A 26,463-nucleotide genomic window follows, 5' to 3' on the forward strand; every position below is an offset into this window, starting at 1 on the left:
GTCAGCAGCTTCGCCTCGGGAAAGCAGATCGGCTCGCCCGGGCAGCGGCGGGAAACCTTGCCTCCCGCGGCCTCCGCACCTTCCAGAAGCCCCACGCCCAGGGTTCCCCGCGCCTTTGCGTGCCGGCGGCGGGAAGCCCCGCCCCCAACGGCTCCAGGGGGCGTGGCCGCCGCAGGCCCCGCCCACGTCGCGCGCGCTGCCCCCCCGGGCAACCGGCACAACACAACAAAATGGCCGTCGCGCCGCCGGGCGCGTAAAGGGAACGGCCGGCTAATCTCTGCCCCGCGTCGCCCCGCAGGCCCGCTCGCCTCGGCTCGGCTCCTCGGCGGTGAGTGCCAGGCCCGGTCGAGGCCGTTCTCCGACAGCCGGACGGGGCAGTGGGGGCCGGCGGCGAAGGCGGGAGGGCCTGGACCGAGCGCGGGGTGGGCCGGCTTGGGATGGATTCGGGGCGGGGGTGTGTGTCTGGGAATTGGGATTGGACGGGAAGGAGGGGAGGGCCCGGAACGGGCGTGGGGAGGAGGATGAAGGAGGAGGTTTAGATGAGAAGGGAGGAGGTCGGGGTGGGGATGCGGGGGCGCTTAGCGGTGGAGGACCAGAGTGTGGGGGAGGTGTGGGTATTGGGGTGCGGCGCCGAGAAGGATGGGGGTCCCACCACCGAGAGGACGGGGGAGGGGCTGCGGTGTGCCAGGTGGCTGTGGGGAATGACAGCGGTAAAGGATGGTTGGGTCTCCTGACGGGTGTCATGGAATCAAACGGAATATAGTACGTGGAGGAAAATGAGAGTTAGGATATTGGGATAGAGGAGGAGAGCAAAAGGAGAAAGAACAAATACTTTGTTGTATAATGGTTCAGGGACGAGTGAATTTTGAGGTCAAAACTTGAGTTCAAGTCTTGATTCTACCGCCTTGTGTTACTTCACCGGCTCTGTGACCTTGGGCATGTTCCTTAACCTTTCTGAGCATCTGTTTTCTCATTTGTAAAAATCAATGCTAATTACTTTTGAGTGTACGCTGTGTGTCAGGTTTAGTTCTAAGTCCTTTGCATGTATTAACTGATTTAGAACTGAAAATAACTTATGTGAGGTTACCATCCCCATTTTAAAAGTGATGAAACTGAGGATGATAGAGGTTAGGTAATTTGCCTAATGTCACACAGAAAGTGGAAAACTAGCATTTGAATTCAGGCTGTTTAGGTCTGGAATCCAAGCTCTTAATTCTTAAGGCACACAGAAAGTGGAAAACTAGCATTTGAATTCAGGCTGTTTAGGTCTGGAATCCAAGCTCTTAATTCTTAACGATACACTGCCACTTGTAAATGAGGTTAATAGTTCTGATCTTATTCACCATCTGCGAGGATTTAAATTTGGTCATTCAACAAATATTTATTGTGCACCAAACAATAGACAGAGTCCCTGCCGTCTTGTAGCTTAAACTCTAGAAGAAGAAACAAGCAGTAATCAAGTTGTTTAACAATTATCATTTAATTCTAATAGTAAAATGTTATAAAGGAGACTACTTGGTTCAGAGACCGTGTATAATAGGGAGATATAATCCTGTTGTGCATCTTGAGTATAGCAACCCTGCCTTCTCAGCTCTGTGTTCTTAGAGCTTAGTGCAGTTCTTGGCACCTAAAAGTTGCTCCATAAAACTGAATGAGTGAATAAATCCTGGAAAGGGATGGGAAGCTTGGGTTTTGGAGTACCTGAGTAGAATGAAGAGACATGTGAGAAGAGAATTCAGGATGTTAATAGGATGGAGAAGGACACAGAGGTCAGAGTGTTAGAAGGGAAAGGCAAGTAGGTAAGTAAGTGTGTTGGTATGAGGAGGAATGGGTGGAGATTTGAGTATTTGGTTCGAGGAGGGGAATAATTAGAAGAGTATTGGAATGGATTAGGATATCCGAATATTTGCTGGGATGAGCAGTTTGGGAAATCAGGATGAATACAGAAGTGTTGAGGCAGGGTACTGGAAAGAACTGTAGAGAAACAGTGTTAGGGAATTGGGACAGAATTTGTGGGAAAACTTGGCGGTCAGAATGAGATGAGGGATAGGAAGCAGAAGTTGACAACCACAGGATGAGAGAACTGTGGAAAGAAGAGTGGCTGGAGTCTCTGGAGGGAGGAACGGCAATCAGGCATATGAAAGGACTAGAGAAGGTTAAAGAGGAGGAGTATTTAAGTGGGTTCAGGGGTATGGGATAAAGTCGAATTGTAGGGAAGATACTGAGATGTCATTAGAGGGCCAAGGACTGTAGTGGAGACGGATATGGAGGTCAAGAAGTGGGGGTGGATATTTGCATTTTGGAGTGGGCCGGGAAGAGAGATGGAAGGTTTGGGGATTATCCAGATCTGCGTCATTTGGAGATCAGAGAAGACGACGGAATGTTAGGAAGGGCTGGATGGAGGTGGAGGTGTGGTGTCTACTGAGCTGTAATGGACAGGGTCATTGGATCAGAGCAAGTATCTGAGTCTGGGAGTGACGACCAGTGTTGCCTGGGCACGTGATTCTGATTATCACATCCTTCCAATAGCTTTCTCTTGCTCTGCAGACCACCTTCTGAGCCTTCAAAATGTGTCTCCAGCTCTAGACTTCTTTGCTTGTTTTATTTTCTCTTTGTCCTGCCCCTTCACACACTCTAGCCCTATCTCTCAGCTCTGTCTTCTCTTTTCCATGGCTTGGTCTTTGTTGATGTAATTGCAAACTACATCCTAGGGTCAAACAACATCGGCATTGCTCCATTAAAATTGTAGTTCAACATTTACTCCCTCTGGGTGGTAGTGTCTGAGATAATGCCAGCCATTCTTAAACGCAGTAAATCTGTAGGCCCAGTTCACTGAGTTAGCTATTCCATGAGATGATAATACATATCTGTTTTTTCAAGGACCAGGCTTTACAGGAGCTGTAGCAACCCAGGGAGGGAATCTAGGAATGCATTGTGGCTTTGCAACCATCACTTAATCTTTCCTGTTACAATTCATAAAAGGAGGGAGTTGATCTAGATTTCTGGAATCCATTCTAGTATTTTTTTTAACCCTGTAAGTGAGTAAGGCAGAGTTTTTCTAATCAGGAGAGGTAACAAAGGACCTCATGATAGTCTAATGAGGCCCAAAGGGTCTTGGTCATTAGGATATTATGAGAGGAATTCAAGATGGTTCGGTATTTTAAAAATTTAGAGAGAAGCCTAAAATGCAGGATACAAAATAATTGCATTGCATGAAAACATAGGATGTGCTTTTTTGTCAACCAAGAAACTAGAAAAATATAAAGCATATCTCTGTAACATGTAGCATGCACTATTATTCTAATTTTATAATTTTCTATCATGCTATGGCATAGAGAAAGCTACATAGAAGTAGAAACTGGGCCTTGTCCGTCCCTTCTTTTATTTTTTTAATCTCTTGCCCTGTGAAAACTACATTTAATTTGGGAGTAAATAAAATTTTACCTTTAAAGCACATGCCTCTTAGCTCTTATTAAGTTTGAGTGTATTATTCTTATGGAGAAAGACAATGCCAGTACAGATTAGCACAGAATCAGTAATATTGCTAGGAGACTTTTTCCCATAGCAGAATGGTGTGATATAAGACACAAAAATTGTCAACCACACTTGTGAAATTAGGACCAAAAGCTCTGTGGCTATGGCATAAATAGCGGTTATGTGAATTAGGGGGAAGCTTCTCTGACCTATGGCTTAACATGAAAAAAATGAGTGAAAGAAAAAGTAAAAACACATGTAAGTTTGCAGTCTAAAGTGAACTAGACTATTGGAACAAGGCAGTTTGCCATATTATACTGTATAACTGTGAAAAAGTCACTTTTTAAAAACAAATGTAGTAAGTTTTTTTTCCTTTCAAGCTAGTCACCTTAAGAAGCTGGATCATAGTTCACTGATGCTATCGTTCTATTAAATTGTCTGTTTTGTGTTCAGAAATTGGTTTCATAGTATATGACATCCATTAATCAGGTTATTTAGTGGCATTTTTTTATGATCTGTTTTGTGCAAGGCACCATGAGAGCAAATCAGACATGGTCTGGGCTTCAGAAAACTCGGTCAGCAATATGACATCGTAATGAAGATGTGGGCTTTGGAATCAGATCAGGATTCAAGTCTTGGCTTAACCAATTAGTTATGGAACTTTGAAAAAATTGTTTAACCTCTTAATCTTTGAAATGGAAGATGAAAACAACTATTTCATAGAGTTGTTGTATTTAATCCTAATGTGATGATACATGTAAGAGCTTATCAGGATATTTGGCACCTGGTAAAGTTAATGATCAAGTTGGGAAAATAAAAACAAACTGCAGCTGAAGTGATGGGTCTGATTTTCTTGTGAGACTTGTAAGTTAATTCTGAAAGGACCCAAAGAGGAATTCCAGAAATGTTTCAGGCAAGATCAGCATTCCTAGAATGATTATATAGTCATTGAAAGGTATGACATCTGCCAAATGTTGGTTAATTGATTGAATATACTAATGGCAGCTCTCCTCTACACATACTGTATATGTTCCAACCATTTAAAAAATAAGTTTCTTCATAATCCCAGCCTGTATGATAATACTCATATACCTGTAAAAGTATATTATATATGAGGATATTCATGTATCAAACTGTAATAATAACTCTTTCTAATACCAACTTAAATGGCATAAGATTTGAGCTACCCCAAATCTTTGGATTGAAGGTAACTTTTCTAAAAAATAATTTGTGTTTTGTCTTCACTTCTTAAGCAGTGAGAATTGGGGATATTGTGGATATTGAGCAAAAATAGGATCATTGTTAATGCAGCCTTACTCAAGACCTATACATCTTATAAGGTTTTTTTTGTCTAAAAATTTGTCAAATTTATAATTTTTGCAATGTTTTCAGACCGAATGTACTTATAAGAGCAATTGTATATCTTGAAAAACTTTTTTGCATAAACCTAACCTTGGAATTAGGACTCTTGGTGTTGAGGACTAATATTCCTCATGAAGATATCCTTTTGTTGAGGTACTAAATAGCATTTTATCAGTTCCATGTTATTTATGCATAATTCATTCAGTAAATATTAATTATCTGCTATCTGCTAGGCTCTGTTCTAGGCCTGAAATACATCAGTGAACAATGTCCTTGCCTTCATGGAACTTACATTCTACTAGGTTAATTATGTGATTTGACTTACAAATTAGTTTGAGAGGAGAACTGATTCTCATCATTACTACAGCCAGCATTGTGTCTGACCCAGTCATTTAGCATTCTGGGCCTTAATTTTCTTATAAGAAAAGTAAAGGAATTTGACTAAGATCCCTTTCATCAATAAATGCTTTAGTTCCTCTGGAATACCTGAACTGCAATAAAATTGATTTTTGTGGACAAGCAATAGCAGACATGGGAGTTTGAAGCAATCAGATGTTTTTCGAATAACATGAAGCAGACATGAATGAATATCAGAAGCATAGTGTTTAACAAAAGAAGGCAGATATAAAAGATAGTCTATGATTTCATTCATGTAAAGTTAAAAAATTGTTTAAAAAGAAGTCAGGGTAGAGATTACCCATGTGTGGAGGTTAATGACTGGAAGGCGGCATGAGAGAGCTTCTGAGGTTTTGGTAATATTCTGTTTCTTGATCTGGATACTAGTTACACAGCTTGTGTTCACTATATAAAAATTCGTGGAGCTGTATACTTACAATTTGTGTGCTTTTTCTATATGTATAATGTACTGCAACAAAAACATATACACTCATCCTCATACAGAGAGAGAGTGCACACACACTGTTGAAAGCATGGTCTCTAAACAGGTTGAATTCTAGATGTAAAATGTTAGAGACATTCATAACCTACTGTTGAGGGGCTGGGAATTCAAGATAAATAAGACATCATCCCTCCACTTGTGGGTGTTGCATTCTGGGCAAGCCAAAAATGTATAGTAGAATGAGTTCTCTGACAGAGGAATATTCAGTGTGATAACAAGCAGGGAGGATTAATTCTACCTGAAAGAAGTGGATTTCTGGAAAGCCTTCACAAATAAAATGACATTTTGGTTGGTAGAGAGGAAGAAGAGGATGCCATTCTAAGAAGAGGGAATTTCATGAGCAGAAACTCATGATGTGTCTAGGTAATAATAAAAAGATGACTAGAGTGCAGGGTGCATGGTGGGGAGGAGTGAGAGATTAGGCCAGAAAATTGGGCCAGATTGTGGTGCACCTTCTGTAAGGTGCTGAAATGTTTAGACTTATAGGCAGTGAGAACCATCAGATTTCTCTTGTTTTTGTAAAGTAAGTGAGTGAAAGATGGAGAATGGATTGAAGGCAAAGCAAAGAAAGATTGGAAGCTGGTTATGAGAGTATCATAATAGTCTAAGCAAGAGATGATAACAGTTGGATCTAAGGTGGTAGTTGTGAAGATAGAGATGAATTTAGAAATAGTTCAGAACTAGAATCAATGTCTTGATGGGTGAGGGAGAGGGACAAGTGGAAAATAACTTCATTTATTCATTCAACAAATATTTATTGAGTTCTTGCTAGATGCCAGGCACTATGCTAGACTGGGAGACAGTGATAAACAAAACGGAAGCTCTCACGGAGCTTACAGTCCAGTGGGGACACAGATGTTGAGCAAATAATAACATAAATGTATAATTGCAAACTGTGATTATTTGAGGAAAAAAGACACATTGATTGAGAGTATATAACTGAGGACTTTCCTTAGCCTGCCCTACAGAGGAGGCTTTCCTGAGGAAGCAACTGTTGTTGAGCTGATCTCTGAAGGAAGACTAAGAATTAACGTGATAAAAAGACTGGGGACGCCAAATAGCCAAAACAGTCTTAAGAAAGGACAAAGCTGAAGGACTCAACACTTCCTGATTTCACAACTTACTACAAAGCTACATTAATCAAAACAGCATGGTATTGATATTAAGACAAACATAGACGAATGGAATAGAGTAGAAAGCCCAGAAACAAACCCTTGCATATGTGGTCAAATAGTTTTTGACAAAGATGCCAGGACCATTCAAGGGGGAAAGGGCAGTATTTTCAAAAATGGTGCTGGGAAAACTGGATGTCCGCATGCAAAAGAATCAAGTTAGACCCTTTCCTGACACCATATACAAAAATGAACTCAAAATGGATCAAAGACCAAAATGTAAGACCTAAAACTATAAATCTCTTAGAAGAAAACACAGGGCAAATCCTCATGACAGTGAATTTGACAGTGATTTCTTGGATATGACACCAAAGGCACAGGCAATCAAAGAAAAAATAGACAAATTGGACTTTGTGAAAATTTTTAAGTGTGCATCAAAAGACAATATCAACAGAGTAAAAAGGCAGCCCACAGAATGGGTGAAAATATTTGCAAATCATATATCTGATAAGGGATTAATATCCAGAATATATATAGAGAACTCCTAAAACTCAACAACAACAACAAAACAACCTGATTTTAAAAAGGGTGACGTGGGGCCAGCCTGGTGGCGTAGTGGTTAAGTTCACACGCTCCACCTCTACTACCTAGGGTTCGCAGGTTCGGATCCTGGGCGCAGCCCTAGCCCCACTTGTCAAGCCATGCTGTGGCAGCGTGTGACATAAAATAGAGGAAGATTAGCACAGATGTTAGCTCAAGGCCAATCTTGCACACAAAACAAACAAAAGAGCAAAGGACTTGAGTAGACATTTCTTCAAGGAAGATATGCAAATGGCCAATAAGCACATGAAAAGATACTCATCATCACTAATCATTAGGGAAATGCAAATGAAAACTACAATGAGATGTCACCTCACACCCATTAGGATGGCTACTATCAAAAACTAAACATAAATGTTGGCAAGAATATGGTGAATTTGAACCGCAATGCACTGTTGGTGGGAATGTAAAATGGTACAGCTGCTGAGGAAAACAGTATGGTGGTTCCTCAAAAGATTGAAAATAGAATTGGCATATTATCCAGCAGTTCAGTTCTGAGTATATACTCAGAAGAGATATTTGTACACCCGTGTCTGTTGTAATATTCACAGTAGCTAAAACATGGAAGCAACCCAAGCATTCATTGACGGCTGAATGAGTAAGCAAAATGTGGTATACGTACAATAGAATATTATTCAATCTTAAGAAGGAAGTAAATTCTGACATATGCTATAATATGGATGAACCCTGGGGACATGATGCTAAGTGAAATAAGCCAGTCATGAAAAGACAAATACTGTGATGATTCCACTTATATGAGATACTTAGAGTAGTCAAAATCGTAGAGCCAGAAAGTAGAATGGTGGTTGCCAAGGGCTGGGGAGAGAGGAATGTGTAATGGGTACATTGTTTGATGGGTGTAGAATTTCAGTTTTACGAGGTGAAAGGAGTTAGGGAGGTGGAAGGTGGTGGTGATTGCACAACATTATGAATGTTTTTAATACCACTGAACTGTACACTTAAAATGGTTAAGATGGTAAATTTTATGTTGTGTGTATTTTACCACAGTAAAAAAAATTGGGAAAAAAAGATTAAAAATAAAAAGACAAAAAGACTGAAGGTAAGCATTTGTGGCAGAAGGCAGTATGTGTGGAGGTCAGTGTGGCTGGAGCCCACAAAGTTGAGGGAGCGAGTGACAGAAGTGAGCTAGAGAGACAGGGCCATATCATGGGGGACCTCATAGGTCCTGGTAAGTATTTTGTGCATTACAGACCGATAGATTTACTTTTTAAATAGATCACTCAGGGTTGTCTGACTGCGGTATAGTGATGGGGAGGAAGGCAAGAGAGCTTGTAGGGAGATCAGTTAGAAACTATTATAGTAGTTTGATGAGATCTTGGATTAGAGTGGAGATGGAAAGAAGTAGACTAATTGGAGAGATCTTTAGCAGGTAAAAGTGACGAAACTCGGTGATTGATTGGGTATGGGGAAAAGAGAGAGGGAGGCATCAAGAATGACTCCCACGTTTCCAGCTTATTCTCATGAGCATTGTTCACTGGTTAGGGAATGCTGGAGGAGGAAACAGGATGGGAGGAAATGAGGGAGGGATGGGGGAAATGATAAATTCAGTTTGAACATGTTGAGTTTAGGATGTCAATGAGATATCACGTAGGCAGTTGAGAATAGGAGTCTGGAACTCAGAGAAAGGTTGGATTGAAGATATAAATATCAGTATACAGGTGGCATTAGGAGCCATGGGTGTGCATTAGATTGTCTAAAATGAGATTCGAGAGGGACTAGGAAAGACTTGAGGAGCTCTGACATTTAAAGACTGAATAGAGGAGTGTGAGCCAGCAAAGGAGGCCAAGGAGTGGCCAGGGAGGCAGGAGGATACCAGGAGAGTGTGGTGTCCCAGAAGCCAAAGGAAGAAACTGTTTCAGGAAGGGGAGAGTGCTCATCAGTATTAAATACTGCTGGTTGCCAAGTATTTCCAGCTTCCTGCATTCAAGGACCCTTTGTGGGTAGAAAGAGGCATTGTGATTAGTTCAGTCCAGTACGTTGAGAACAGAAATGACAGGTGAGACTTCTCGCTGGAGCATGTGTCAATACAAGACCCTCTGGAGGTCTGTTTTTCCTCTGGCCAGGAGATCAGCAATGTTTGAAATAGTGTCTGCTCCCATCTGTTTGGAGTAGCGTGGGTCCTAGCATCTACAGCCTCTGAGTTTATAACTTTGTAGTCTTGAAAATTCTAGAAATAGATTAATTTAATAGTTTTGGTAGCTCTAAAAAATTAACCTTGCTAAATATACTGAAAACTGTTACAGGTTTTGATGGACACCTGGCTTTATTCTTGCAATGAAGAAAGGTTCTCAGCAAAAATTTTCCAAAGCAAGGATGCCACCATCATCTCATTCTCCTAGTCCATCATCTCTTCTGTCCAATATGAGATCTAGGTCCTTGTCACCTTTAAGCGGATCTGAGATTCTCCCTTTTCATTCTGGAGGACAGTGGAGTGATCAAGACGAGATTACACATAAAAACACTATGCTTTTGGACTACCAAGACCAGAAAGGTATTGCTTTTTAATCTGAGAATTTGACCACATACTCTTATGCAAAGATGGAAAATCTTGAACTTACATTTTTGGTCCAGATGTAACATATATCCTTGTACTAACTTGACCTATTGTTTTTATTGACAGAAGTTGTCAGGACAGTGGAGGATGGAAGCTTCTGGGTGAGGGTGAAGATGTCAGAAAGAGTTAGGAGAAGGGAGTTTCCAGAAAAAGGAAGCTTTATTTCCTGTGGTGGGAGAGCGCCTTAAAGCTCATATGCCAAATTTACAGTCATCCTTGGTTAGGGGGAGGGCATATCTGTTCACTTCAGAGTGGAGTGCCTTCATTCAGTATAAAAATGTTATCCACCCTGGGGCTATTCCAGTTTGCTTATTGGCAAACTGCTTATCTGTGAATGGACTGATTTCCACGTAAGGGACATGTATATGTTCCACCAAGGTTTTTATTTTTTTCTTAAAAGCCTTCTGTTAGTCTGGGAACCTATTTTCAAAAATAGATTCTTTTTTTCTAAGAATCTATTGAATGTGATTAAATGTGAAAGAAAACTGATTTCTTTGTTGAGTAATGAAATCACAGCCACCAAACTATTGACCTAAATATCTGATCAGTTTTTAGTAATAAATATTGACCACATTGAGTTTAGACCTATACCCTTGCTGCCAATTGGTACATTGTTATTTCTAATTTGATTAATATTTTAGAATATTAGTCATTTTCTTTCCTAGAACAGCCCAAATTAAAGGAAAAAATCATTTTATTTTAAAACAAAATAAATGTGATATTAACTTATTATAAATAATCAGATGGACTCTTTGGCCCACAAGCTGGATCTGAACCCAGGATTAATTTTTTCTGACTCATAAAGAAAGAGCCAAGAGGCAGTTTTCTTTTTATGGCTGCTTTTGTCAAATGTAACATGACTTTAACAAGCTTTGATAGCAGTATCCAGGAAGGTCTTAGGACAAGGTGTGCTATCCATCAAGTTAGTGCTTTCTCTCTACTAAACATGTGCTGATCTTCTCTATTTAGAATACCAACGAGTTTGAGTTTCTCACCATAAAAAAAGGATTTTTTAAGAATTTAAGTATTTCTAAACTTTAGATTAGAACAACTAAATAGTGCCAGTTTATTTTGTAAAAAACTAACATTAAAATATTGCTAAAAACTTCAGTGCTCCGTGTGGTTAAAAGTCTAAGTGTTGGAGTCATCTGCCTGGGTTCCACTGCTGGATTTGCACATAACTAGCTGGAAGATCTTGAGCAAATTATCATAATTTTTTTATATAAATTGGAATAATAATTTCAGTCTCAAAGGTGTGTTATACAAATGAAATTTTCTAAATGTAAAGCATTGGCACACAGCTAATATTTATAGAGTATAACTATTATTGTCATTATTATGAAATGCAATATAAAGTAAAATATTATTATTAAAATATTACGTGTAGAACCAGCCAACTGTTTTTACATTTGCATGACTTGAAAAAAATTTTTTGTTATATAACATCAAAACAATCTATTTTTCAGAGTATTCGTGTGTTCCTTTGCTGATAATGATCTGTTTCTCTAATTTCAGAAGCTGATTCACAAGCAGGAGTTCGATATATTACAGAGGCCCTTGTTAAGAAACTTGCTAAACAGGACAATTTGGCCTTGGTAAAGTCTCTGAACCTTTCACTTTCTAAAGATGGTGGCAAGAAATTTAGGGTAGGTTACCAACATTTCTGAATACAGACATTGTTTTTAATTTTTCTGTGCTTTAAAACAAACAAAATATTAGATTTACAGAAACATCTTATCCTAATATCACCTTATTTGCAGCAAACCTTTTATTGTTTTCAGTGGAAGTTCTACATCAGAAATATGACATCTTCAAATTCATAAGCTCCTATTACTCTCTTCGTTATTGACTCTCTCTAGAGAAGGATCGGCAGATTACAGCCTGCAGGCCAAGTTGGGCCTGCTGCCTTTTTTTGTAAATAAAATTCTGTTGGAACACAGTCACAATCATTTGTATGCATATGTCTGTGGCTGCTTTTGTTTCTCCTGTAGCAGAGGTAAGTAGTTGTCACAGAGACTATACGGCCCCCAAAGCCAAAAGTATTTGCTCTCTGGCCTTTTACAATAAAAGTTTGCTGATCCCTGCTCTAGAGCGTTTACTGCTTTATTCAAAAGCTATACAACATGAACACACTGTAATAGTCAACTTAATTTTTAATTGGAAAAAATATACACTTGGATGCCTACTACATTAATCACACAAATTATTCCAGAAGGTTGAAGATCTTAATGAAAACAAAACAAAAATCAACCAACAAAAATGATATAAAAGTATTAGGAAAGAATATAGGAGAGTGTATTTTAAAATCTTAGAGTTGGGATGTGTATATATGGAGGTAAATGATTGGAAAGGTCTGGATGTATATACACCAGCCTCTTAACAATGCTCATCTTTTAATGGTGGGATTTTTTACGGGGGCCTGGGGACCTGATGAAGAGGGCTTTTTGTGTTTTGTTGGAAACTTGTATTAAAATATAGTTATGTCTTGTGTAATTAAAAAGGAAAAAGGAGACATGCTGGAGTTTAAAAGTTGCAAAAATGAAATATCAAATTAGTAAATCTTTGCTGTGTGATTATTATATGCGAAGCATTATGTTAGTCTGTTGGAGTAGATAAGCTTCATAAGTAGATAAGTAGATAAGGTAAATAAGCTTCATTTTTGATCTCTGGGAACTTAGAGCTTAGATTGAAGAATGCCTAGGATTGAGAGGAGAAATAGTGAGGGGGAATCAGAGAGAGAGAGAGAGCGCGCGCGTGCAGGGAAGAAGCAGACCCAATGAAGAAGTCTGAAAGGGCTACTGGAACAGGAAAAGATCCAAGAGTACGATGAATGGAGGCCAAAGGAGGGAGAACTTCAGGCAGGTAGGGATGATGTACAATGTCACAGAGTTGTCAAATAGAATGAAAACTTAGAAGAAGTCATTTGGATTTGTCAGTTAAAAAGCCCTTCCTTCTATTTCTCAAACCCACCAAGTTCATTCTTTTAGAACCTTTGCATTTTTTTTCTCTGCCTGGTATTCTCTGCTCCTAGGTGTTCACACAGCTGACTTCTTGTTCTTAACTCAGTGTACTTCCCCTGTGAGGCCTTCTCTTACCAGCCAATGGCTATTAGCCGCCTTCTCCTCAGTCACTCCCTCTCATTCTTTCAATCAACAGATATTTATTTAGCACCCAATTATGTGCCAGGCTTTAGTGCAATAGCCATGAACACAGCAGACAGATCTGCCCTCTTGGTGCCTTGCATTCTGTCACATCATGTTTTCTTTATTTTCTTGTTAGTACACTTCAGTGTGTGAAATTTTATTTATTTGTTTATTGGCTTTCCCTGTAAATGAAAACAAGAACCTTGTTTTCCTTATTCACCTCTGTATTTCCTGTACCTAGAACGGCTTCTGGCACATAATCCGTGTTTGATAAATGTTTGTGAAATGGATGAATGAATCATGATCTTGGAGAGAACTATTTGAATACAGGAAAGGGCAGACAATACTTTGCCTTACCCATAGAATAAGAGTGAATAGAAGGCAGCGTGAGCAAATGTACACAGCTCTTGTGAGAACGTGGTGGCAAATGAGGGAGATAAGGTGATAGCTTGATAGGAAAACAAGTTCAACGTGAGGTGACTGGTTTTATATAGAGGAGATTGAGCATGTTGAACATAGGCTCCTGCAGCAGGGGAATTGTCTAGTTCACTGGAATATCTCTGTTTCCTGATGCCACACTTGGTATACAGTAAGTGCGTAGTGAATAACTGTTAAATAATGACTTTTTAAACTTTCGGGGAAGGTCCAGGAGAGAGAAAGACATTGAATATGCAAGAGCATGAGGAGAGGAGATGAGTCAGGTTTACGAAGAGCCTTAAGTACCGAGTTGAACTTTGAAGAAAGGAGGAGGGGAGGGAGGGAGAGATGTAGAAAAGCTGAAGTGGAGGAAAGGATAGTGGAGGAATCCTTGGTGGGTAGACTGGCGTTTCTCTGTACGTAGGAAGTGTTGTCCACTGAGGGGCAAGGAGGGTTTGGCACCTTGAAGAGAGCTGCTACTCCTGGTCAAGGAGAGCCACACCAAGGGCTCATCCAGGAGAGCAGTAAGGGTTTATTATTCTCTGATGACTGATTAGGACAGCCCCTAATGCACATATTTACATGTTGTGCTATGTCAATGCGTCTGTTGTATAAAATATTTATTCATTTGTTTCCAATTAGTATATCGAAAATTTGGAAAAATGTGTTAAACTTGAAGTACTGAATCTCAGCTATAATGTAATAGAGAAGATTGAGAAGGTGGACAAGCTGTTAAAATTACGTGAACTCAACTTATCCTATAACAAAATTTGGTGAGTAAATACTTCTTTAGGTAGTGTTGCAGGGTCATCGTGTTTGTTAAAGAGGTAGATTAATGCTGCCACCTTACTGCAAGAATCTTTCGAAACAGCAGGCACTTTGATCCTTAGTCGTTGATAGTCTAGCCTTCACAGGCAATTACTATCTTCATGTTTTGGCATTACTAAAGTACAGAAAAATATCTCATCTAGCATCATCAAAGAAGGAGATACATCTTTTGAGTACCAAATTTTATCTTCATTCCATTTTGACAGAAATTTTTCCCACATATAGTCTATGATTCACTGCCTTATTACATTGAGAAAGTTGACATGAAGCAGAATGTTTTAACTCTGTCATTTTGGTCCTAAAGATACTTCAACTTTTTTTGATTCTGTGTTTATCCTGATGTTTTTTGCTCATTGCTATAAGAAACATACTCTCAGTCTTGTTTCCACTTCATAATATATATTACTCTGAGACATAAACATGGTAAAACTGACTGTGGCTAAAACTGCACCTAGGAAACTTGTCATAGACAAAATGATACAATTATAAAATCTTGGAAATCTTTATATCTCTATACTTTCCCTACATTAGACTTGATATATATAATGGCCAAAAAACCCCAAAACAACTAAAAGTGGCAGAAGCTCTGATATGGCAAGAATGAAATGGGAAAAAAAACTGATTAATGAATCAAATCCTTAATATAAAGTTTGTAGAAAAAATAAATGATCCTAGGGGCCAGCCCCGTGGCCAAGTGGTTAAGTTTGTGCACTCTGCTTCAGCGGCCCAGGGTTTGGCCCGTTTGGATCCTGGGCGTGGACATGGCACCACTCATCAGGCCATCTTGAGGCGGCGTCCCATATAGCACAACCAGAGGCACTCACAAATAGAATATACAACTGTGTGCTGGGGGGCTTTGGGGAGAAGAAGAAAAAAAAGATTGGCAACAGATGTTAGCGCAGGTGCCAATCTTTAAAAAATTAAATAAATGACCCTGATGAAAATAATTTCAACAAAATAAAAATAAAAAATAAAGAAGCTTGGAAATACTTGCCCAGTATAGAAAATTGACCAAGGAATTAGATTGGAATCAACTTTGGAAAGTATTTTATCAGTGAAAATTCATCAATATGTGTGATAAATCTTTTATTAATTTGAATATTCTGATTAAAATGTTTATGTTCGTAAGTATGATATCCTTTTGAGGGGATCCACTAGCTCAAAATGGCAGCCATATCCTGCTGGCATAGCTAATGTTTTGGTAATAAGGTAATAATTAAGGGCATCTTCTCATGTACACATAGCACGGTGTGTGCTGTTGAGTTTTCCAGCTCTCCCCTGGCTGTCTGCTAGTACTCTTCACAGTGGTTAGTGACAATGCCATGGACAGACTCTTCTTTTCTGTGTTGTAGATGATAAAGTCTGATAGTAAGATAGGTGGGATTCACAGGTAGAGTAATGAAGAGTTTGCCAGAGCTGTTCTGGTAAATTTATTTTTAGCCATTTGTTTTTTGGTTCCCATTTATGAAAAGGCTTGGCAAATTACAACTATGAAAGTAACCCTGCATAAAACCAAGGCTGTTTGTTCTGAAAATGCAATTGAGGGACTCTATAATTGTACTTACTAAGTTCGATTTTACCTTTGGTTTCCAGCAAAATTGAAGGCATAGAAAATATGTATAATCTGCAAAAGCTAAACCTTGCAGGAAATGAAATTGAACATATTCCAGTATGGTTAGGGAAGAAGTTAAAATGTTTGCGAGTCCTCAATCTGAAAGGCAACAGGATATCGTCGGTAAGTTATTCAAAGTAGCAAGAATTTTTTCAAACTTTTGGACTTATTGAAAAAAGATTAAAATATAAGTTTTTAAAAAGTGGAATTTCTTCTTTTAAGGTCCTTGATCCTTTACCAAATATCGAATTCGTGTATAACCTAGGATTCTCTGCGGTCATTAAATATAGGCAGTCCTGGTTTTGCATGGTTCCATGGTGACTGAGGGGGACCTCTTGGCATTTGCACATCTGTCATTTCATTTGAGCTCAGAACACTGTTGTTAGGAGACAGTGCAGGGATTATTTTTATAATACTATGAGTCAGGTACCATAGTCTGATTCCAAGTAAAGTCTCCAAGAGGTTAAGTCTCTTACCCAAGGCCACACAACTTGTTTCCAAATCCAGGTCACTGAATGCCTAGAACAGAGTTCTTTTTTCAAACTTATGATTTAATCTTGATTCTAGAGTTAGGTGTTGTAGGAGGTTAATCACTAGCTTGTTATAGTAAAGCAGCTATGTTATCATGGTTCATATATCTGATAATGTATATTTTTCTCTGGAGTACAGTTTCTGAGTTTCATACGATTTATACAGTTAGATGTTCAAAAAGTATTGCTAAGTAAAAACATTAATTTATTTAAATCTGTATTCAAATTTTAACGATCATGCCATAGTAATTTAAAGGACATCAGTCTTAGAATAGAAAATAAAAGATGTGACTTCTAGTATGGGTCTGGACTTGCCTTTTGTAACCTTGGAGAATCCCTTCATCTCTCCAAAATTCACTGTTTAAAGTGGAGAAAACAATCCCTCCCCACCTCCTTTACAGGTGCTGTGGGGTTCAGATGAAATGATAGATGTGAAAATACTTTAAAAACTTTAAAACGCTAAATAACTCTAAGATTGTATTCCTTAAATCTTCACCAGTGGAAGCTAATAATAATAATAAGCAGCATTTGTTTAATGCCGTGTGTTAACAGTGTCCCTGCTGTCTTATTTCATCTTCGTAGAGATCTGGTAAAGTGGCTCTCTAGCATTTCACGGTGACAGCCTGAGAGCCTCAGAGCCCCCACCATGCTGCACAGCGTCACCTTGGAGCTCTTGGGGTTTATGTGGTGATGGGAAGAGGGAGCCATGAATCTAAAATTTGCCACAAATATTCTTCCAAGTAGCAGTCCTTAGATATACTCAGCATCAGCTGATGTTAACAGGAAAATCAGTCAATAAATATTTATTATTATTTCTCATTTTGTGTGACTTTCTCATCCCAGTTCCTATTTGACATTGGCATCAGTAAGAGTGATGCATGTTCACCTGGGAGGGATTTATTTGTACTAGCTATTAGCAGTAGTGTTTCTCAGCCTTTTAAAATCTTTCTTTGGATAAATGTAAAAATCTCACTTCAAAACTGTAAGTAGCTCTGCATATCCTTATTTCTTTTAACTATCAATTATAACTGTTATCTGAAGATTTACTAAAATCTTTTTCTATAGCCATTTATATTTCAATTTGTTTAATGAGTATAATGAAAAGACAATAGGTTTAAAGTTACACAGACTTGAATTCAAATCCTGTTTCATTCACTTGTAAGCTCTGAGCTTTGGGGAAGTCACCTAACTTCTTTGAACCTCAGTTTCTTCATCTGTAAAATTAAGATGATACTTATATCATAGGTTGTTGTGAGGAGTCACTAATGAAATGCTATATGGAAAATGCTTAGTGCTGCCCTGATACACTACACTCCAATACTCCCTTTCTATTCCTCCCCTCACACCTACTTTTGGGTAATGGGTTTCATGAATAGGTTCCTTGCCATGTTAATAGCAATTTCCTTGAATATTACTTCCTTTAGATGTGTTTATGATTTTTAAATTAAATTATACCAATAATAACATTTCATATCATTTCAGCTCCAAGATGTAAGCAAGTTGAAACCACTTCAAGATTTGACTTCTCTGATCCTAGTTGAAAATCCAGTTGTGACCCTTCCTCATTACCTCCAGTTTACCATTTTTCACCTTCGATCACTGGAAAGTTTGGAAGGTCAGCCAGTAACCACTCAGGACAGACAGGAAGCTTTTGAGAGATTCAGTTTAGGTAAGGTGACATTTTTAAAAAACTAAATTTGAGTGGGAGAAGAATTTATTTTCAGAAGTTATTCAGAGAAATATATTCTATTATAAACTTTATAATGCTATTAAAATTAGCATGGAAAGTGGCACCATAAATCAGTTAATTCAACAAATATTCTTTGAGCATGTACTCTGAGTTGGACACTGTATCTGGCACTAAGGATACAGTGGTGAGCAAGACATGGTACTGGCCTTTGTGTAGCTTGTGTTTTAGTGGAGAAGACAGACAAAAAGCAAGTAAACCCAGAAAAAGTAACAGAGGAGAACCCCCATTTTGGTAAAGTGGTATAAAGGAATGTCTCTCTGAGGAAGTGACATTTAAGCTGAAGGCAGAGGCAAGAGAGGATTAGCCATGTGAACAAAGGCATCAGGGGGAGGGAGCAACTTGTACTTCGAAGTTGGAAAGACCCTGGTGAGAAGGAACTGAAAGAAAAACAGTATGACTAGAGGGTAACTCAAGAAGAAGTTTGGAGAGATGGGGAGGGGCAAGATGGCACAGGGCCTTGGGGTTTGGCTTTTATTCCAGGTGCAGTGGAAAGCCCTTGGCAATTTTTAAGCAAGAGTAGGACGTGATCCAGTTTATCTGTTGAGAAGATTATTTTTGATGCAGGATGGAGAATGATTTGGAACAGGGCAAAGTGGAGATAAAGGGACATGTTAGGAGGCTATCGCAGTAATCTAGGCTAGAATTGTTGGTGGCCTGTATCTGGGTGGTGGATGTAGAATAGACAGATCAGTTTTGGAGGAGAATCAGCAGCACTTTCTCATGGATAATGCCCAGGCTTCTGGCTTGTGTAAGTGGTTGGATGGTGATAGTGTTTATAAAATGAGAGAACTCAGAATGCTGAGTTTGAATGTCTGTGAGAAAACCAAGAAGAGAGTCAGAAATGTGAGTCTAGAGTTCAAAGAGACCTGTACTAGAAATATAAATTTTGGAGTCATCAGCATAAAAATGGTATTTAATTCCACCAGAATCGATTAGCTCACTTGGGCAGGCGTTGGGATGAGCTAGAAGGGGAACTAGCCAAGGAAACTGAGAAAGAGGGGCCAGCAAGATAGGAGAACACCAGGAAATAATGGGTTGCAAAAACCCAGAGATAATTTCAAGAGAGGAAGTGGTCAGCTATGTTGAATGTTGCTGAGACATGAAGAAGTAAGATGAACACAGAGAGGTGCTTTACATTGGCAGTATTTGATGATGATCTTGACAAGAGCGGCTAAGGAGTCGTTGACACAAATGCTGGATTATAGATTGAATAGTGAATAAGAGGGAGACATTTGGATGAAGATTTGAAATTTCCTCCCACAATTTCTCTCCCCTAGTACCTAATAAATGAGTTTAAAAAAAAGTTTAAAAGTGAAAAAAAAAATTCACCAATAGCTTTCAGACCAGGAAATGGGCAGAAGAGATTGCAGTAAACCTCAGAGCTAGTAATTAAAGAAACAGGATATTGAAGAACTAAGTGGAGAGACAAATCATGGCTCAATTCTTTTGGTACTTGAGAAGACAAGTAGATGAGATCAAAGAAAGAGAGGAAAGATTGTCTCTTGATAAGAGGGATGGGACACTTTCTCCAACAGAAGGGAGAGAAGATATGTGCAGCTGTGGGTAATTTTGTTGCTTTGGTGGTAGGAAAATGAAGAAGTTCCCACTGGTGTTTTTCAATTAAATATGAAGTCATCAGCTGAGAAAAAATAGGAGTATGGGAGGTTTAAAGAGAAAGAGGAAGGTATGAAATAGCCATTTTTAAAGGAAATGAGCCTGTATGTTCAACCATTTGGAATTGATGTTGGTACATTTTGACTTATAAAAATGCAATTTCATGTGGTTTGATCCAATACTTGAGAAATATGGTGAATTTTTATTAGTTTGGGATCCACCTACCTCAACATTTGTTACCCTGAAGTTTATGTTTTGGAATCCTTAAAAATATAAATAATGCAAAGAAAAGTCATCATATAAATATACTATTGGGAGAAATATTTAAACTGCTTATGATTCACTCATGACTTTGAATATTAATTAGGAGCCTTTAAATATGCTGAGCTCTTGGGATCCATTGGTGAGCCAGATAGAGGCAGTTTCTGCTTTCGCTAAAGTAGATAAGGCGACAGCCAAGCTATTTGATCATATTTTACAACTCTGTGTGTGATGAGGGCCACAGCAGAGGTGCAGGGTGGCGTGAGAGCATCCCCGAGAAGCATCTAACCTGGGGAAAGGGTAGAGTCAGGGCAGGCTTCTCAAAACGTTTTTTAAAACTAAGACCTGGAGGATACAAAATAGGCCAGTGGGAGATGGAGGAAGACAGTTCCAGGCAGATGGTGTGACTAAAAGCCTGCAGATGAGAAGAGGCATCACAGATCTGAAGAAGTGGAATCATTTCAGAAAGGCTGCAGTGGGGTGTGCTTGAAAAAGGCTGGAGAGGGAGTTTGGGACCAAATCACGAAGAGCTATGTCAGTTCTTCATGTAAGCTTTTTGGATCCTATCCTAAACATAATAGGAAGCCTTGAAAGGATTTTTAAGATAACACAGTATTTTGCAAATACGCTTGCAGCATTGTTTGAAGTGTAATTACTAATATCAAATAAAATATTGCATGTCTTTGTAGGAGACCTGGGAAAAACCTCATTTATCAAACACTAATTGAACACTTGGAAGTGTTATCTTTTAAAATTGTTATCCAACAGATAATGCCTTCTTTACCTCTTACTATAAATCACTTTCTAGCTCAAGGTAGTCTTTTTTCCCAAACCTATAGTGAATAATTTTAAAAGTGGAATTGTATTTATACAATTCTAAGACTTCTTTTGCTCTCATTTGAGAAATATTCTTAGCTTTCTTCAAGTAGAAGATACAATGATCAATACACTATTAAATTTGTATCGGCAGAAGAGGTAGAAAGACTGGAAAGAGACCTGGAAAAGAAGATGATGGAAACTGAAGAGCTTAGGAGCAAACAAACCAGATTCCTCGAGGAAATTAAAAATCAAGATAGATTGAACAAATCCTTAAAAGAGGAGGCCATGTTACAAAAACAGAGCTGTGAGCAGCTAGAGAGTAACCTAAACACGAAAAATGAATTGGTAAGTCCGTATTTTACATTGCTTTGACTATATTCTCTTGAAATAGAGAATTCTTTGTCCTTGGGTCTAAGAACACAACTTCCTAACCATAGAATGGAGAAGATGTGGTTTAACAGAAACATGTGCAATAGGTTTTACAAGTTGCAGTTGACTGTGCACTGTATGGTGTGGCTGCCCAAAAGTCGAGTGCTGCCTTGGGCTGCATTATGTGACGTAGAGGATCCAGAACAAAGGAGGAAGTTGAAGCTCCGTGCTATGAGGAGCTGGTCAGACTGCCCCTACATGTGTGTATTTTTTTTAACAACAACATTGTTTTTGAGACTGTACAATGGCAAAAACTTTTAGAAGGCAATTTGGCAAAATTATTCAAAGTTAAATGGACATACCCTATGTCCTGTATCTTGGAAATATTCTGTGTAATATTTATATTATATTTCCATTATTTATTATTCAATAATAGTTGTAATATATAATATTTCCAATAGTATATTCTGTAGAAATGGTAGCAAGAATGCATGAAGATATTACATATGTGTGCATACATATACATATATATAAGTACACATACATACATATGTATACAAGGACATTCACTACAATATTGTTTACATTAGTGACATATTGAGAATAACTAAGATGTCCCTCAGTGGATATCCATGTGGTAGAATAATCATGTTACTCTTAAAATGAGTTAGAGCTGTATGTGCTGATGTGGAAGGATATCTAACACATATTGCTGTGTGGAAAAAAGCAAGCCGTTAAATAGGATATCAAATATGACCCTATATAGAAGGATAATATATAATAGTATAAGCATGTGTAGGGGAAGATGGTAGAACATGTACCAAACTCTTAACAGTAGTTGTTTCTGAGGAGTAGAATTATAAAGCACTTTCAAGTTGCCATTTATGCGTATCCATAATGTTTAAATTTTATATAATTTGGGTTTATGGTTGAAATAGGTAGAAAAGATGTTTTAAAAGAGAAGGGTTTAGACAGACTAGATGGCATGTGATCAGAAGGTGCCTAACTCAGAGGCTTCAAAGGTCTTGAGACCGTATCCTATGAGGAATGTCCGAAACAACCGGGGTGTCCAGGCTGGAGAAGAGGAGACCCAGTGAGCTGTGACGTCTGCCTTCAGATAGGCAAAGGACCATTTCATGGAAGAGGAGCTAGAGTTATTGACTAAGGTCCCATGAGATAAAATTAAGAAATGGTAAATAGTTTTATAGGAAAGCAGTTTTTCATTTAGTAATAAAGAAGAAATTTCTAATAGCTGTCCTGAGATAAAATGTGATAATTCTGGAATGTGTTTGCTTTCATGAGAACAGGCATATACTCAGGGTTTGACATTAGACATTAGGCAGGGAGATGGACTAAATGACCGTAAAAGGCCTTTTCAACCCAGAGAATCTGATTTCGTAAAATTATTACACTGTTTTCCCTAAAGGAAAAAATAGCTATTGGTACCTTCCTCTTTTTTTTCCTTTTAACAATTCTTTTTCTGATCAATGCATAACTTAAATAATTATATTTCTCATATAACTGAGAATCCTAGATACAGTTATCTTTTTTTTTTTTTTGCATCCCTCTTTCAAGATTAGCATTCTGGCTTAATTACTTAATTTGTTGACAAACATTCTGCTTAAGCACTTACCTTTTTAGCAAGAAAGAAACTTCCCTCCTCTGTGTAGAAAGGAAAATTGGTACTTGAAATCTGAATACTTAACTACCTTCTTCTTGAGCTCTTCTTTGCCTGAGAAAAAAGGTAATTTATACTAAGTGGACATGATGAAAGACAGGGCTCTTCCCCAGCTCTATTAGTCAAATATTCAGAGCATTTGTGGGTTCCTTTGTATTTGAAGTTAGTTTTCAGGTATGTCAGCTGTATTCTGAAGGCGTACTATTTAGCAGTGAGCTCTGTGCCATCACTTACTATTTGTATTTTAAATACAAAAATAAAAAACAGTATTTACTATGCTATCACTTGACATTTGTGAACATTTAATAAATTGTCTTGAGTTATTGATCTTTTTTGTAATATAGAATCCATCTTTTATTACTAAGATAAAAGAACTTTATAATTTCTATATGCTGATTCCCTGGTGCATGTTAGTTAACCCATTGTAAACCTTGGAAAAATGTGTGTTTTATGATTTTGCACTATCCCCAAGTCATGGATTATTATAGTTGCCTAGTTTTCTCTTTTATTTATAATATTTTTGATATATTTGAGCTGTGAATAAATGTTTTGTAAATTGTCAGTAGTTTTTGCTGGGCTTTTTTTCTGTAACTGTTTTTGGTTAGAAGACAGATTGTGCTTTTCTTTGGTTCATTATGTTATTTTTATCATCAACTGTTTGAAAATATATTTATCTACAAAGTTAATGTATGTTTATTTTAACAAATTCAGACAACATAAATTTATACAGTAGAAAATGATCTCACTCTTCCCCTCCCCCATTCCCTGGATGTTAATACATATCCTTTTTGTTTTCTATGCTTATACAATATATATGTAATTACATAGTGTATACATACATATATACTATGTAATTACATATATATATACCTTTGAATATTTTTGTGATTATAAAAAAGAATTTTGCTACATATTTTTTAAAATTCTGCATCTTATTTTTACAAAAGTGTATCACAGACAGCTCTCCAAGTTAAAAAAAAATACGCATGCACACACTTGCGCACACACATATATACACACACATAAATCTTCCTTATCTTTTTCAAAGTCTACTTTGTGTTCCATTATATGGATCCTTCATAATTTATTTAGCCTACTGTTATTGATGACTATTTAGGTTGCTTGCACTTTTTCGTTATTAAAAATAATACTGCAGAGAAAATCTTTGTGTGTCTATATATCTTATGCATTTATACTAGTAATTTCTTAGTATAAATCACTGCAAGTGGAATTACTGTGTAATTTGCATTTTAAATTAATGCACCCTTCCAAAAGCTTGTTAACTGCTTTACAATTCTACAGCAGTGAGTACAAGAGCCCAATTCTCCACTTCATTTTATTATTTTGAACTTGTGAATAGGATAGAAAAAAACATGGAATCTCATTGCTTTAATTTCACATTTCTTTAGTTGTTGGAGAGTTGAGTATTACATATGTATATATTAGCTATTTTGTATTTCCTCTTTAAATTTCTTCTTTTAATTCATATTGTTTTACCTGTTCTTTTATTATTCTAAAGGACTATTCTATGTTTAAAAAAGGGATTCTGGGTTTTGTTCTCAGAGCGTACATTTGAAAAACATTTTCCATTATCTTATGCAGAGTGTATGGTGATAATATCATCTACAGTTGTATATGTTTTCCAGTTTTCTAAAGTAATTCTTCATATAGTAGGTAGATTAACCTATAAAAGAAATGTAGTAACATTGATGGCCATTTAAACTGTAGTTGTCCCCCTCTCTTCTACCAACAAATATTGACTTTACCTTTAATATTAATGTAACTCTTTGTCTTTTTGCAAGTTATTTAACTCCTCTTCTTCAGTTTCCTCATTTTTGAAATAAGAATGATTTACCTGTCCTGCCAGCCTCACATAGTTGTGAGGACTTAATGAGGTAATGAATGTGAAAATAATTTGAAATGAATCAAGCTAAGTAGTGGAAGGTGGTAAGTTTGTAACTCATGGTTAGAATGATGATAAAATGTGTCCACGTAAGAATAATGCCCGTGCTAGTAGTAGTGTCTTCCTAAGGTAAGTTGTCAGCAGAGAGCCGCTCACATTGTTACAGCCTAGCTCTCTACAGTTCTCCAGGTGATGGTGTCTGTTTGCTTCTTTCCCCTTTTAGCCTTTGTCTTGGTTTCTTGCAGACCGTTTTCTGCCGATTCTTTATTCTTCCTTAAAGGTAGTTCCTTCAGGGCCGAATGGCACACTGTGTGTTTCATGGTTTGCATGATAACTTGTATTAATATGCTTATGTACATTTTAAGTTTTGAAACTGGCTTGCCTTCTTGAGAAATGTGCTTGTGTGTTTATGTACAATTTTTTTAATGGATGTGTACATAGGAGAGTGAATTTGAATGTGGGGGAGAGAATTCGTATCATTTTTCCTATTGGTAAATATGTTAACTGCAGTCAGCTCTTGATTATCCACAGCTTATACTGTAGCTGGCCTACTTTCCAGGTCCGCTGACTCCTAATTTGCTCCTTTATATATTTCCGCAATGAACATTTATTGAATGCTTACTATATGCTAAGCCTAGTGCTATAAAAGACACAAAGTGACTTTAAGATGCACAGAGTATTTATGATTATTTGCCCGCAGAGACCAGTCCGTGCATTCTCCATGATTCCAGTCACATTTGCCTTTGTTTGGCCCTACTGCCAATGATCTTTGGGGAGAGAAGCCCAGGATCAGTTGATATTGTTGGTGTGAGTTGCATTCTTGAGAATCGGGGACTTAAGAGCACTCAGTGACTGTGTCAGTATGAGTAATATGTGGACGCCCTGCAGCAGGACATTGAAGGCAGCACAGTACAGTAGACAGAGTTGGATTTGAAAGCAAGAGACTTGGTATTGAACTCTGTCTCTTCTACTGCCAGCTGTGCAGTTGGGCAAGTTATTTAACCTCTCTGTGCAGCTTTTATCATCTCTTAGGGTAGTTCTGAAGATTCGGTGAGACAGCACATGTAAGGTGCTTAGCCCACTGTCTGGCATACAGTGAGCACTTGATCAAGATTAGCTGTTATCCAGGTTAGCATTACTTCCACTTTGGCGGATAATCAGGAGGTGACTGTAAGCTAAATCATGCACGACTTTGATTTCCTGGGCCTTGTAAAATGTTCATGTTAGTTTATGTTTTGTTCTCTTCAGTTTGCATTTTTATATTAATGAAGTTTTTCTGCATGTTTTTTGTCTGGTATCTACTATCAGACACTGGCCAAAAAAAAGCCTGAAATCACTTTGTAGACCTTTGAAATGAACTCAGAGGATTGGTTTAGTAGAGAGGGGGCTGCTACTGGTAGTTAATTTTAGCCTCTGCCACTAATCTAATATGTAACTTTTGACAAGTCAATTTACCAATCTAGGATTCAATTTCTTTATTTATACATTCAGAGACTTAGATTGGATGATTTCTTCTAG

General features: G+C 38.0%; 1 protein-coding gene across 9 annotated transcripts in view; it reads left to right on the forward strand.

Moving 5' to 3' along the window:
- Nucleotides 1-192: 192 nt before the first annotated feature.
- CNTRL (centriolin) overlaps nucleotides 193-26,463 on the forward strand; it is an 80,275-nt gene continuing 54,004 nt past the window's right edge. For 6 of the 9 annotated variants that reach the window (XR_006886939.1, XR_006886942.1, XM_046649415.1 and 3 more), the window contains exons 1-8: nucleotides 193-328; nucleotides 9,711-9,958; nucleotides 11,537-11,667; nucleotides 14,224-14,354; nucleotides 16,003-16,144; nucleotides 18,034-18,220; nucleotides 21,147-21,340; nucleotides 25,169-25,225. Coding sequence is in view for 7 of the 9 variants with exons in the window: in XM_046649415.1 (XP_046505371.1) it covers nucleotides 9,742-9,958; nucleotides 11,537-11,667; nucleotides 14,224-14,354; nucleotides 16,003-16,144; nucleotides 18,034-18,220; nucleotides 21,147-21,340; nucleotides 25,169-25,225 (1,059 nt within the window). In the remaining 2 variants the exon portion in view is untranslated. The remainder of the gene's footprint in view (nucleotides 329-9,710; nucleotides 9,959-11,536; nucleotides 11,668-14,223; nucleotides 14,355-16,002; nucleotides 16,145-18,033; nucleotides 18,221-21,146; nucleotides 21,341-25,168; nucleotides 25,226-26,463) is intronic. The other 3 variants (XM_046649582.1, XM_046649635.1, XM_046649683.1) reach the window with 1 other exon arrangement.

The sequence above is a fragment of the Equus quagga genome, chromosome 1 (genome assembly GCF_021613505.1).
Source record: "Equus quagga isolate Etosha38 chromosome 1, UCLA_HA_Equagga_1.0, whole genome shotgun sequence".
In the NCBI taxonomy this organism is placed as follows: Eukaryota; Metazoa; Chordata; class Mammalia; order Perissodactyla; family Equidae; genus Equus; species Equus quagga.